This window comes from Suricata suricatta, chromosome 9 (genome assembly GCF_006229205.1).
Source record: "Suricata suricatta isolate VVHF042 chromosome 9, meerkat_22Aug2017_6uvM2_HiC, whole genome shotgun sequence".
In the NCBI taxonomy this organism is placed as follows: Eukaryota; Metazoa; Chordata; class Mammalia; order Carnivora; family Herpestidae; genus Suricata; species Suricata suricatta.
The window spans coordinates 4809939-4824042 of record NC_043708.1 but is presented as its reverse complement, the minus strand read 5'-3'; the positions used below and the strand labels follow the sequence as shown (position 1 = coordinate 4824042).

The following is a 14104-nucleotide window of genomic DNA, read 5'->3' as shown; positions in this document are numbered from 1 at the left end:
CGTAGCAACCGCGGAGAGTTCGAGGCGGCAGCACTGACGGATGCCGCTAAGCACGTGTACAGATGAAACCTGCCTCTCGCACTGGGTGACCCTGAGCCCCGGACGGTGACATGGCCTCCCTGCAGAATTAGGCAATTTGCCTGCAGAGCCTTGTCTTCTCCAAGGAGAGACACAGAGAACACCCTCAGCACTGCCTGTGTGTGACAGTGTTTGAGGAGATGGCCGGGCCAGTCACTTACACGGCGTTTTCCAGAAGAACTTAACCGCTAGGAGTTCAGAGGCGGCGTGAAAATCTGTAGTTGAGGAAGGCAGGCAACCTGGGACCTGGGAGCCAGCGTCTTCTGGGGACACCGGCTGGAGCCTTCACCCCCCGGACACGTCGAGCGCTCCCGTGGTGCCCGCGGCCCGGGCGGCGCCTGGCAGGCCGCTGAGGGGCTGACCCAGGCCCACCAGGCGTCTCTGGGTCCCCGGCCGACAGAGCACCGGGCCCGGGCAGGTTCCAAACGGCCCCGTGGGCGAGCGAGCTGGGTGAGAAGGACCTGTCCCGCTCAAAGAAAAGGAAGAGACAAAAGTATTAATCATGTTTTCCTGTTTAATAAGGCTTTTTACTCAAAAGTGTAGCTTTGAAAATCTCTAGCTTGTGAAAACCAGAAGAGCCGGGGAGCCGCCTCGCTGCGCCGGCCCGGAGGGTGAGGCCCCGCTGCTGCCGCGCGCCCTCCGGTCCGCGGGGAAACCGAACGCACCACTTTAAAATCAGAGCCAACATGTAACATGAGGAGGAGGATGCATGTCCTACTGTGGTTCAAGGACAAAGGTCAAGTTCTTAATACAGTAAAACCAAACACAAAAAGTAAACAAATCTTTAGACATCACTAGGGCTGTGTATTTACATAATTAGGATTATCATCAACATTAACCTATTAAAAACAAGGCTGCCACCTTCACTTTTCTTTCAGTACCGGGGTGTTATTTTTTTTTTTAGGAAAAAAAACCCAAAAAAGTGTCGCCCGGGCCCTCGAGTTGCCAAGCCCGAGGGCCACCGTCCCCCGCCCCCGCGGCAGGGGGCAGCGCCCAGCAGGGCCCAGCGGGGGGGGGGGGGGGCAGGCCTGCCTTCGTTCGGGGAAGGGGGCCCACGGGATCTCCCACAGCCCCTCCTTGTCCTCTGCCGTCGAGGCCTGACAACCTGCCCGTTTTGCCCGGAAGCAAGATGGCAATCTTAATCAGAAAGGGAAGCTAGATTTTTTTTTTAAATAACTTAAAATCATTTTTATATAAAGCAGCAAAAACATATTTTCCTCCCTGCGGAAAGAGAACCGTGAACAGGGGAGCGCGGCGATGTAAATGGACGGTCCACAGACTTCCGCCCAACTCGACGGGCGCGGAGGGCCCTCTGCGCGGCTACTGCTCCCCGGAGCCCTCCGCGCGGTCCGAGGAAGATTCTTTGGTGCCTTCGGTCGCTCTTCTGCTTTCCTCCCGATTTAAACTCTCCTTCTCCGACCCGGTCCCGTTGGGGATAGAGTTCTCGCCGTTGACGAGCCCGTTCTCCACGGCCTTCGCCCGGCCCACGGCCTCGGCCAGGGTGAGGGCCTCCTGCGCGCCGGCCTCCTCCTCCAGGCTCCGCAAGGCCAAGGGCAGCCTGGCGCCCGGCACGCCGCTCTCCATGCACCGGGGCAGCGGGGCCCCCGCCTCCATCTGCTTGCGGTAGTAGTTCCGGTTGGCGGCCGCGCTCTTCACCGCTTTTTCCAGGATCTCTTTCTCCCCTAAGCGCAGCTTGATGGCCATCGTGGCGCGCACAGAGAGGCTGTGGCTCTTCAAGAAGACCCTGTCCTCCTGGCCAAGGAGAGAGAGCAGCATGAATTCCGAGAAGGCTCCAGGGGTTAAAGGAGCGGCGACAGCAGGCAGATCAGCTGCTGCCAGGGGTGAGGGCGTGAGGGAGGTGCTAGGGGTGACAGAAGGTTCTAGAACTTGACTGTGGAGGTGTCTGCGGGGCTTGGGGGCTTCTAGCAGAACGCCCACTTGAAAAGCGTGGACTGAACTGTTTAAGTCCCACCCGCTAAGATGACCCCGAGATGAAAACGGTGGTGCCCTCCCACCGCCTCTGACCGAGATCTCGGCTGATGTCAAAAAGTGTCGTGTCCTGTGCACACACGACCCAGGGCCTGGCACCTGGCGGGATGAACGTGAAGTCAGCGACGCGAAGCTTAGCTTTAAAAGCACAAATGAAAACTTAGAATCACAGAAAAGCATTGAATAATTTCCCAAAGTTGTCTTCTCGTCAGCAGCGCCTCAATGCGATTCTTTCGGAAAGTACACATATCACTAGAAAAACCTCAGTAGGCTGAATGACAGAGATCAGACGCCCAGTGATTTTGCTAAAGAAAGTCATTTACATTTAGGAAGGAATCTCTTATCAAAAATCCCTAACAGCGCGACAAAGCTCGGATCCTGGTCCACGCAATCTAATTACCTCAATGGTGGTCTTGTAGGTTTTTAGAAGAAGCGAGGCCCGATCTTCAAGAAACGTCCAAAGTTTGACCTCATTGTCCCAGCTAACAGGGTACTCGGAATTACCCAGGGTGAAGATCCTGTCGATGGCATTATCTCCTAGCAAATGTTCCTTCAGTTCTTCTGCAAGAGACACAAACAGCCATCTGTTAGGGAGGAAACAGCTCGGTTCCTTGGCTTCTCGTCCGCCGAGCGGAGCCGCCTTGGAAAATCTCCTCCCCAACGACACGGCCCTCCTGTGGCTGGAGCCTCTCCCTGATGGAGGGGCCGGGTTCGGGCGGGGGCGGGGGTGGGGGGGTCCCCCTGATCTGGAGTCCCCCCTCCATCCCTCGTTTTCAGGAGGGATGCTGAGGGCTTTTACACAGTTTCACAAGATACATTGTAAGGACAAACTCGAGGGGCCTGGCCCTCGGACGAGGCCCGTCTCACACTCCGCGAGCTCAGTCACGCCGACGGGGTCAAAGCGACATTTAGGGGTACAGTGTAAACAGGAAAAACGAGGTAAATACGACAACAGTCCGGTGACCCTTCTCCATGTGGGTCAGATTGGCGCTCAGGCCAGCAGCTGACCTGAGCGACTATTCACCTCCTAACACACACGCCCCAAGCTGAAGGAAAGAAGAAAACGGACCATAGGAACCTTAGCGAATGAAAAATGTGCCTAGATCCCTCACTTGTCAGGAATTTAAATAGCAATTACAAATAAACACAAGTGAACATCTCAATTACCTTCAAATATATTTAAGAAAAAGGAAAGAATTCAGCACCCGCTCTGCGCATTTCATCTCCTGGCACATTATCTTCAAAAGACCCAAACAGGCCGATCCCATTCATTTTCGAGAAATATCCCCGCACTTCTTATGTAATTATGAGACAGTGTCTCTTTCAGAGCAAAATGCCCCACAGCTGTCACAATTTACAATTCAAATGGAAGAACTTCTGCCAGCAAACCAAACTTTTATTAGTATTAGTTAGAGGGATTCAACGGATAATACATCGATTGTCTTGACTTGACAAATTGTCTTTCTATGACTAAAGAGAAACCACAGAAGAATCATCGGGCCTCAAATGATTCAAGCAGTTTGTTTTTTCTAAAAGAAAATAGAAGTTAATCTAATGTTCAAAAAAGAAACTTATTGAAGTTGCATTTGTTAGCAGAAGAGCAGGAGAACATTCAGGGATTTTTCGACTTCGGGTCCTTCAGTTTATGTTCTTTGGGGCAAGTGCTGATGTTTACAACACGCTTCTTCGGGGGCAGAGGTTTGCTTTCGGAAGCCCCCCAGTTCTCGGGTCACTGGCTCTGATTTCTTCCCAGCCCCACGCTCTGCCATTGGCCTGGCAGGCGGAGGGGCGGGGCCGGAGCCTTCTCTCTCTGCTGCTTTTGACAGTGAAACCGGGTCTGCTGGTGACAGGACACCCACAAGGGGGCTTCCGGCCGCATCACCGTGTGACCAAAGGCTTCCTGAGCGGGCCCCTCTCACTGCTTCCCTGCAGCTAACAAAGCCCTGACAGAGCCTCTGTGCCTCCCCCCGCCCCCCACCACCCCAGGGTCAGAGCACCCCGGACCACGACTGGTGCCCTCGGCCCGGCTCCGTGTCAACCGCGGGTTCTTCCAGACCCCTGGGCGACCAGCACCTCTTCCAGGGATCGTGTCCTCTGAAAGCCAGGGGGAGCCGCAGGCCCCTCGGCGGGCGGAGCTGGTCCCCGCTCGGGCGGTCACTGCCAGCTCAGGGCCCGTCACTCATCCCCTTCCAACCAGAGCTTCCCCATCAGCCCAGCGGGATGAGAAGGGTGGTGCCTGGTAAACAGCAGGTGCTCACACGTTACGGGACCAGCGTCGCTGCCGTTTCTCTTAGTCAGAAGTCCCTTCGGGATAGGGACTGTGACGCTGAGCTTTATGCCTGTACACTGTACACGAGACGGGCCCCGGGAGACCCGTCACTCGTGTCCGCTAAGCTGACTGAGGCTCCACCACCAGAGCAGAACCTCACTGGAAGCCCGTGCGGCAGGCGGCCGCTTCTGAGGGACAAGCGCCATCTCCCCCCCACCCCCCCACCCCCCGCACGGGGTCTGCGGCTGGGGCTCGAAATCACCTATTTGGGGCCGAGGGTTCTTGCACGTCAGAGCCTGGACTGGGAGCCCAGTGACGAGTGGGGGCCGAGGACAGCAGAGCCCGCAGACTCCCCGCCCCGGGCCGCAGTCCACCCCTGCAGACCACGCTGCCCTCTCCCTGTGCCCGCGCAGCCTCCTGCAGAGGAAGCCCCAACTGTCCGCGCAGGTAGGGGCAGCCTCGCAGCCTCCCTGCCTCGCACAGGACTTGAGGTCGCTTACAACAGCAAACATGCACACATGCACAATTACAAGTGAAACTTCGGAGAAGGAAATAAAGAGGAGAACAAAAATAAATGATAGAAACTAAAAACCAATAGAACTGACCAATGAAACCAGAAGCTGGCTGACTGAAAAAGTAAATAAAATCCATCAGCCACTAGCCAGACTTAGCTAAAATAAAAGGACCCAAGCAAGTGAAATCACAAATGAGAGAGAAGAAATAACAAACCAACACCTTACAAGAAACACAATCCTAAGAGACTATTTTGAAAAACCATATGCCAACAAACTGGACAATTTGGAAGAAATGGATAAATTCCTAGAAACATATAAATTAGCAAGACTAAAATAGTAATAGAAAACTTGAACAGACCCGTAACCAGCAAAGAAACTGAATCCGTCATCAAAAGTCTCCCGACAGACAAGAGTCCGGGGCCATATGGCTCCCCAGGAGGAGTCTACCAAACATGTAATGAAGAGTTAATACCTGTTCTTCTCAAACTATCCCCCAAAATACAACAGGAAGGAAAACTTCCAAATTCATCCTACGAGGCCAGCATTACTAATACCAAAACCAGAAAAGACACCACACGAAAAGAAGAATGACAGGCCAATATCCCCGATGAACTGGGCGTAAACATTCTCCAGAAAACACTAGCAAACCGAACCCAACAGGGCACTAACAGAGTCACTCCCCACGATCCAGGAGGCCTTACCCCTGGGCCGCGGGGCCAGTTCCCTACTAGCAAATCCATCGGCGTGATGCACCACATGAACAGCAGAAAGGGGAAGAACACACGATTCTCTCAACTGATGCAGAAAAAACATCGGCAAAGATCAATGCCCATTCATGATAAAAAAAACCCTCAACAAAGCAGGTTTAGAGGAACATGACAAAGTCCATCTATGAAAAGCCCACAGCCACTATCCTGCTCAGTGGAGAAGAACTGAGATCCTTCCTCTGCCGTCAGGGAGGACAGAGGGATGTCCACGCTCGCCGCGGTTCCGTCACAGGGGCCCAAAGTGCCAGCCTCAGCAACCAGACAACAAAAAGAAGTACAAGGCATCCACGTCAGCAAAGAAGTAAAACTTTCACTATTTTCAGATGACATGATACTATATATAGAAAAACCAAAAGACTCCACTAAAAGACTATTAGAACGAATTCACAAATTCAGCTAAGTTGCAGGATACAAAATCAACACAGAAATCGGATGGATTTCGATATGCCAATAATGCGGAGCGCAGTGAGAAACTGAGGAATCCATCGCATTTACAATTGCACCAAAAACAATAAGATACTTCGTGATAAGCCTAACCAAAGAGGTAAAAGGCCTGTACTCAGAAAACTATAAAACACTGATGAAAGAAACTGAAGATGACGCAAAGAAATGGAAAAACATTCCCTGCTCATGGAATGAAAGATTAAATATTGTTACAATGTCCACACTACCCAAAGCAATCCGCACATTTAATGCAATCCCTATCAAAATACCAACAGCATTTTTCACAGAACAAACAATCCTAAACTTTGTATGAAGCCACAAAAGACCCTATCAAACAGCCAAAGTGATCCTGGAAAACAAAAACAAAGCTGTAAGCCACTCAATTCTGGACTTCACGTTATATTACAGAGCTGTAGAGATCAAAACAGTACGGTTCTCGCACAAATATAGGCCCATAGATCCACAGACAAGAATAGAAAACCCAGAAATGAATCCACAACTATATGGTCAATCAGTCTTTGACAAAGCAGGAAAGAATATCCAATGGGAAAAAGACAGTCTCTTCAACCAATGGTGCTGGGAAAACTGGACAGCAATGTGCCAAAGAAAGAACTTGGACCACTTTGTCACACTACACACACAAAATAATTCAAAACGGATGGAAGACCTAACTGGGGAGATCTGAAATCATCAAAATCTGAGAGGACGCAGGCAGTCCCCTCCTTGACACTGACCAGGGCAACCTCTTATTAGAGATGTCTGCCTCGGCCAGGGAAATAAACGAAAAGATAAACTATTGAGACTTCCGCAGACTAAACAGCCTCTCTGCACAGCGAAGGAAACAATCAACAAAACTAAAAAGCAACCCACGGAAGGAGAGGAGACATTAGCAAATGGCGTATCTGATAAGGGTCAGTATCCAAACAAAGAACTTAAAAAACACAACACCCAAAAAACAAAGGACCTAATTAAAAAAAAATGGGTAGGGGACATGGACGGCCACTTCTCCAAAGACATCCAGATGGCCAACAGACACATGAAAGGTTCCTCAACATCACTCATCATTTGGGAAATAAATATCAGCAGGACAAGGAGACACCGCCTCACGCCTGACAGAGTGGCTGAAGTCAACGCCACAGGGAACACCAGGTGTCGGAGGCTTCAGAGCGCGGGGAGCCCTGGGAATGCAAACTGGTGCAGCCACTCTGCAGGCCAGTATAGAGGTTCCTCAAGGAACAAAACACAGAAGCACCCTATGACCCAGCAATTGCTCTACTAGGTAGTTACCCAAAGAATACAAAACTCCTCGGGCACCTGGCAGCTCAGTCAGTTGAGCCTCCAATTCTTGATTTTAGCTCAGGCTGTGATCTCATACCATTTGTGAGTTCAAGCCCCGTGCCAGGCTCTGCACTGAGCATGGAGCCTGCTTGGGATTCTCTCTCTCCCTCTCTTTCTACCCCTTCCTCTCATGCGCACGCACGTGCACACGCACACACACACACACACACACACACACACTCTCTCTCTCTCTCTCTCTCTCTCTCAAAACAAACATTAAAAAATTTTTTAAATATGAATTCAAAGGGACATATGCACCCTGATGTTTCCAGCGGCACTATCAACAACAGGCTAATTATGGAAACAGCCCAAGAGCCCGCCGACCGATGAATGGGTCAAGATGCGGCGCATGCATCTAGCAGGGTATTACTCAGCCATAAGGAAGAATGAAATCCTGGCGTTTGCAGTGATGTGGACGGAACTGGAAAGTATTATGCTAAGTGAAATAAGTCAGAGAAAGACAGACACCGTGTGACCTTATTCATGTGTGGAATTTAACAAACAAAGGGAGGAAAGTGGGGAGGGGGCATAAAACAGACTCCTAACAACAGAGAACAAACAGGGTTGCTGGAGGGGAGGTGGGGGGGGAGGGTGGGCTAAATGGGGGATGGGCATTGAGGAGGGCTCTGGTCGGGATGAGCACTGGGTATTGTACGTAAGTGATGAATCACTAAATTCTACACCTGAAACTACTATTAAACTGCTGGTCAGCCAACTGGAATTTAACTAAAGCAAAACAAAAACATAAACAGTAAAAGCGAAGCCCTGGGACCATGGGATTGGGTGTGTTGAGCGGGGGTGGGGGGTATATTTTCAGATAAAACACAAAAACGCAAGTGCAATCAGTCAGGATAAGAAACACCAAACATCTTCTTGGAAGCAAACATAAAAGTAGACGCTGAGCACATACATTTAACTCTTTCTGTGCCGGCGAGAGGCTGTGGACAAGAATGTTTTGTGATGCAAACGGAGTCCGTCCACAGCCTTAACCTGACAGGAGTCCCAGCAGCAAATGCAGATCTGGAGAGCAGAGTCGGCCAGCCAGGGAGGTCCCGTGGCCCGCGGATGCCACGCTGACCACGTGACCTCAAGGGGACCATCCCCCCCAGGTCCGAACACTCTGCAGGGACATGGTGGTCGGGGGAACGAGTCCCTCCACAAACCCAGAATTCTGAGGTGGTGGCACGTCCCAGACGCTCTTTCTGCCAAGGCAGCAGAGAATTAGTTGTTTATTACAAACGAACATTGACGACACGTCCAGGACTTAATAAAACATTTCCAGGGCAAAACGGATCACCTTCGTGCTCCAGTACTGCCACCTCCCCGCCCCCGAGAAAGTGCTCTCCTTATAAACAATTCCATCTCAAATCTGAGTCACTTCGCTTTACTCTTCATGCATTTTTTAACAAGTCAACAGCTTTTTTATTTCTTTCTTTCTCTGGAAACGATTTACCTTCGGTCATGCAGAATACGCGGAGGAAAGCCAGGAGCTGGGCAGAGACCGGCGGCTCGGTAAGGTGCAGCCCGAACACGCTGGAACTGACAGAGGCAGAAGCGTTAGTCACCTGCCTGGGCGCCTGCTCTCGGCAAGTGACAGCCCTCTGCTCCACACTCTGGGGCGCTGACCCGCAGGACTCAGCCTGACCCCTCACTGACCCTCGCAGATGTGGCTTTCTGTGCCCGCACCGGTGGATGGCAGGGGCCCCGCGTCTGCCGGCTACCGGCAGTTTCTAAAAGCCTTAATCCCAGGGTGCATGTGACAACGAAGAGAATTAAGTGTGCCCACGGTTCTTAAAAAATGTGAACGAAAATTTATGTTGAGTTCACATTTTAATCATTAATCAAATATTGACAAGTTCAATAAAAAAAGGCCTGGATAATCCATTTTCATTAAGAATGGTTCCTCCATTCCCTGGAGAACTAATAAATCATAATTCTTGTCTTCTTTATCATTTTGCACCTCGAACGCAAGAAAATCTTCAAGAATTTAACCAGAAATTCTTGAAATCACTGGGGATCATGACTTCATTACAGAAACTAATGGTGGCAAAGAATTAAATGAAACAAATTGATCTGGGTCATTAACCTTTTCAAGGTGAGAGACACTAACGACCCCCAGTATTTATTTAACTTAATGAGGAGTTGAGGCCGTCTCCCCCGGAACGGACCATGAGCGCTCTCAGCGACACTGCTGTGCCTCTGAAAACGCTGGGGAGTCTCTGCGCATCGGGGTGTGAATCCTCCGCGCGGCGGGGGTGAGGACGTGCAGACAGGCCGCTCTAGGGAAGGTTACTAACACGCCAACTTAACACCACGCGAGCGGAAGCGCCCGGGAGCGCAGGGGAGGGGCGGGGCGAGCCGGTACGTACGTGGGGATGCCGGCGCGGGCCAGGACCTCGGCCTTCATGGCGTACAGCCGGTCGCTCTTACTCACTCCCAGCTTTATTTTCACTCTGTCGTGTGAATTATTGTCAAAGAAAAAACCACTGTGGATCACAAACTCTGCATTTGACCGAGTGCCATAAAAAATGTAAATCTGAGATGCAGTAAAGAAAAAAATAAAGGGATATAAAAGAAATTTAACATCATTCTCAATACAGAGCAGGGCAAAGGATGTTCTCACACGCTTAACGGGACTTCACATCACACACACAGACAGGCCCCGCGTGACCCCCGAACCGGCGGAGACGGGCCCGGGAGCGCGCTGCCCCTTCTCCGTCCCCGGGACGGCACGACCAGCACTGGACGGTGTGCCATGGTCCTCCCCCCACTGCCACCACGAGAGTCTCTTCTGAAGCGAGAGGGCCGGGCCGTGTCTGTGAGACCCTCATTTCCAGCTCCTGGGGGCGGTCCTGCACCTGGCAGGGGTGGGGGGCCTCACTCTGCTGCGGGAAGGGCCCTTCAGCACTTTGGGAGACTAACACCGTTCATCTGGTCCCGGCTGGGATGTCAGTGGTCGACGTCTGTTCTGCTTTTTGGGGCCAGGAGACCGAGGGGTGGGAAGCAGGTGTTCAGAGATGTGTATTTCCAAACTTATGGAAAGGCTTAACCCCGCCCCCCACCCACATTATGAGACAAAATCTGCAGGTTAAAGTGGAAGGACCATGCTTCCCTTGCTTCCACCACTTAAGGAAATTACATGTATCAGGTCAACTGTGCAAACAAATGCTTTTAACTCTTCCTTCTCTGTGGACCCGAAGCACAGTACGTTTCTTCGGGCTTTAGATCTCGAGATGTACTCCCCCGGACAGTCCTAAATACGAAGTCCTAATTTTTCTGCCCGAGTTAAATCCCTTGTTCAGCGTCATCAACACCACCACCGTGAGCCCTGTGCCCACCGGCCGGCCCCGCCCCGGGAGCCAGCGCGCCGCCCACCTGCTCTCCGGCCCGGAAGTCCTGGAGCGCCACACACTCACATCGGTCGTCTTCCAGGTTGTAGCCGGTGGTGATCTAGGCAGGGTGGAGGGGGACACCTGTGAGCAGCACGGAGCGCTGGGCGCCCTCACCTGCCAGGGCCCGGTCTGGCAGTCAGGAGATAAAAGCCGAGGGGCTTACAGGGGCACCCTCTGCACACGCCACAAAACTGACAAAGCACTGTTGGGTGATTCTAATTAATGCTGCTCATACCGGAAGTTCTCATACGGGGTTCTGCACCTGAAGTCCGGGACCCAACTCTGGAGGATGCGGCGTCCAGAGGTCACTCGCTGGTCTTGGGCAACATTCCCCCCCATTTATCCCAGAGTGAGCCCCACGGACGGAAGCAGGGTCTCCTGACTCCAAATACCGTTTCTCTCACCTTAGGCTGCTAAGAATCTAAAGCGTCTCTTCCGTGGGGTAAACAATCGGGGAGAAGGAAAAGCCTGTTTCTAAACTATGGACATATTTTACTCTGAAATTAGAGAAACTGAGACTTTCAGATAAGCAAAGAAAATAAACAATGTAGCTGTGGTCTACCTTTCTGCTGAGCGCTGCACGGTCAGCATCTCTAAGGCCACTACAGGGAAGCACCCCAAACCGCTCCCTGGGCCAGACAGCCACCGCTCCCCAGTGCATCCTGTCCTGGGGGCCAGGTGCTCACGGATGTCCCGGTGCTGCTGCGGGCCGGCCCAGGTCCTCACCGCTGGCACCTGGCTTCAAATCCCAGTCTGTCCCTCCTGCATCCCTAGTGACACTGGAGAGCCGACCTCCTGTTTAAAACCTTTTGGTGGCCCCCCACCCTACCTATGGGCAGAGATCCAAATTCTTGAGCAAGGCCAGTGTCCCTCGGGCCTCCTGACCTGTTCCCGGCCCCCCACGGCCGGCCACCGCTCCAGCTCCTTCGTGTCTGCAGCTACCTTTTGCTCCTGTTTTGCCTGAGCCCTGGCTGCTTTGGGGACGCCTCCCCTGATCCTCCCCAAGGCCCCTGGGCTGTCACCCTCCCAACCAACACTCCCCTGCCCCCCGTCTGGGAGCTCCCGCCTCACCCGCGTCCCCAGAGCTAAGCACCCCATACGTAGTGCCCGACACTGTCCCTGATGGGCTCACTCAATGCCCGAGCCGGGGTAAGGAACAGGGCCCCCGGTGTATATGAAAAGCTCTTTTCTGAAGTCTGTCCCTCAGAGCAGCCCCCCAATCTCTTAGATGGTAATTATTCATTAATTACTTTGACCTCATTTTGTCCCGGAGAATCAAAATCCACGACCACTACAAGGGCTACTTACTAAAAAAGGCACCAACAGTGTGGATCCAAAAAAATGACTCTGAGTCTAGGGGATGACATCTCTAGGCTGCAGGGCCACACGACCCCCAGAACCAACGGCTTGTTAACTGCATCGCACCGCCGCTCCGCAAAGACCAACAGAAACACGAAAGCAACAGGAAATGAATGCAGCCGGCAATCTGGCACATTTTCACTCAAAGAACAGTTTCCATCCTCGATAGAGCAGCTCTGTGAGGCTCCTGGCCAGCGTCAAAATCACTGTCGGACCTCACACGTGGTTCTGATAAGCACGGAACAGGAACCGCCCGGGACCCCTTGCCCTGAAAGTCTGCGGCTCCGCGGTGTGTCTGCACAGGGGCCTGGCGGGAGCCTCACACAGCAGGGGGAGTCAGGGACGCAGGGAGGCTGGGGGCGGGCCAACAATGGACAGAAATGAACAGGTAGAAATATGGGAGACAGCTCACGGTACAGGAGGGGAGGGCCACAGAAGGGGAGACGCGGCGACGTCACACAGGGGACCCAGGGCCGCCCGCCTCGAGGAAGTCTGAGTGGTCTTGTAGACGTCAGAGGGACACGTGCTTCAAGCAGCAGGAAGAGCCCGTGCAAAGGCCCTGAGGCGGGCACGTGCTGGTGTCCGGGGAGGCCCAGGGCCCAGACCTGTGTGTGGTGGGAGTGTAACGGGGGCAGGTCGGGCAGGGAGCCCTGTCTGCTCCTTACAAAAATCTGGGCTTTCGCTTTGAGACTGGAAGCCAGCCTTGTGTAAATCTAAATGTTTCAGATGTTTCAATACTCAGATCTCGGGAAAGAGTCTCTCTCAGTTCTGCTTGAACTTCCCAAGGCCCCCTCCATGCTGACCAGGAGAGGGACGCCCTCAAACACAGGGCTGCGCATCCCAACACGCTCTACCCACTGGAACAGATAAACCGCCGGTCAGCGTCCTCCGCACAAACCGAACAACCCCGAGAAAGGACCACTGCGGCTTACGTTGCTTCTGAGCCAGCCACGCAGGGTTTAGACACACAACGTTCCTCGCAGTCCAGTGTGATTTCGTCCGCACCTGTCTAAACCTGCCTCTCCACCCGGCCAGGACGCCGGCTCGCGTCGGCCGCCACCTCAGGCCCGGGGGCCCGGCCGGCCGTCTCTTGCCTCCCCCAGCGCCGCTCCCACCGCCGGGGTCTTGTGGGAGGCTCGCCGCGTCGCTGGGTTCCAAACGTCTACCGACTCCCTCGGCGAGCGTCAGACTGACAGACGACGGCCCGCGGGACAGACACACTCGCACAGAAGACAACCAGCTGAGAAGCCGGAAGCCCGCATTTCGGGGACCTTACTCTTCAAGAGAGAGGACCTGCTAATACGCGGGATGTGTAACCTCATGGTGTTCAAATAGATTCTCACGTTCTACACAAGTTCCCTTCGAGTCTTATAATCAGAACCGAAAACAGTTCAGCCAAGGTGTGGAGTGAGGAATGCAAGGAAAACAGCCACTGTTGAGAAAAAGCGCCACTGGGGCGCCGGGGGGCTCAGTCGGGTAAGCGTCCGGCTTCAGCTCAGGTTCGTGGGTTCGAGCCCCGCATCAGGCTCTGTGCTGACAGCTAGCTCAGAGCCTGGAGCCTGCTTCCGGTTCTGTGTCTCCTTCTCTCTCTGCCCCTCTCCTGCTCACGCTGTCTCTCTCTGTCTCTTAAAAATAAATAAAAAACATTAAAAAAAAAAGAAGCGCCACCACCTTGCAGAAACCCTTTAAAGGTCTGCAGCGTTTCACCAGCTGAGGGAGGACACAGACCTGAAGAACCGGGTGAGAGAAAACACCGCGTTCGTGGTCGTCATCGACTCCGTGTTTTTATTTTGAGATACACTGGCTTTTTTTTTCTTGTTTAACTCTTAGAGGGGAAAAAAGTCAATAGCTTAATCCCATTTATATGAAAGCGACACAAAAACTCGTGCATGTGTGTGTGAAGGGGTGCAAACCCGTACCAGATAGTAGAGGGAGAGATTCCCACACAGACGG

At 52.8% G+C, this 14104-nt stretch overlaps 1 protein-coding gene across 4 annotated transcripts in view; it reads right to left on the bottom strand.

The window, feature by feature from the left end:
* Positions 1-572: 572 nt before the first annotated feature.
* Positions 573-14104, bottom strand: part of SETD3 (SET domain containing 3, actin histidine methyltransferase) — a 75304-nt gene continuing 61772 nt past the window's right edge. For 2 of the 4 annotated variants that reach the window (XM_029951516.1, XM_029951517.1), the window contains exons 9-13: positions 10776-10850; positions 9770-9936; positions 8854-8939; positions 2468-2628; positions 573-1830 (exon numbers count right to left, since the gene is read on the bottom strand). In XM_029951516.1, the coding sequence (XP_029807376.1) occupies positions 1399-1830; positions 2468-2628; positions 8854-8939; positions 9770-9936; positions 10776-10850 (921 nt within the window). In that variant the 3' untranslated portion in view covers positions 573-1398. Of the gene's footprint in view, positions 1831-2467; positions 2629-8853; positions 8940-9769; positions 9937-10775; positions 10851-14104 lie in introns of those variants that run through there. The other 2 variants (XR_003913158.1, XM_029951518.1) reach the window with 2 other exon arrangements.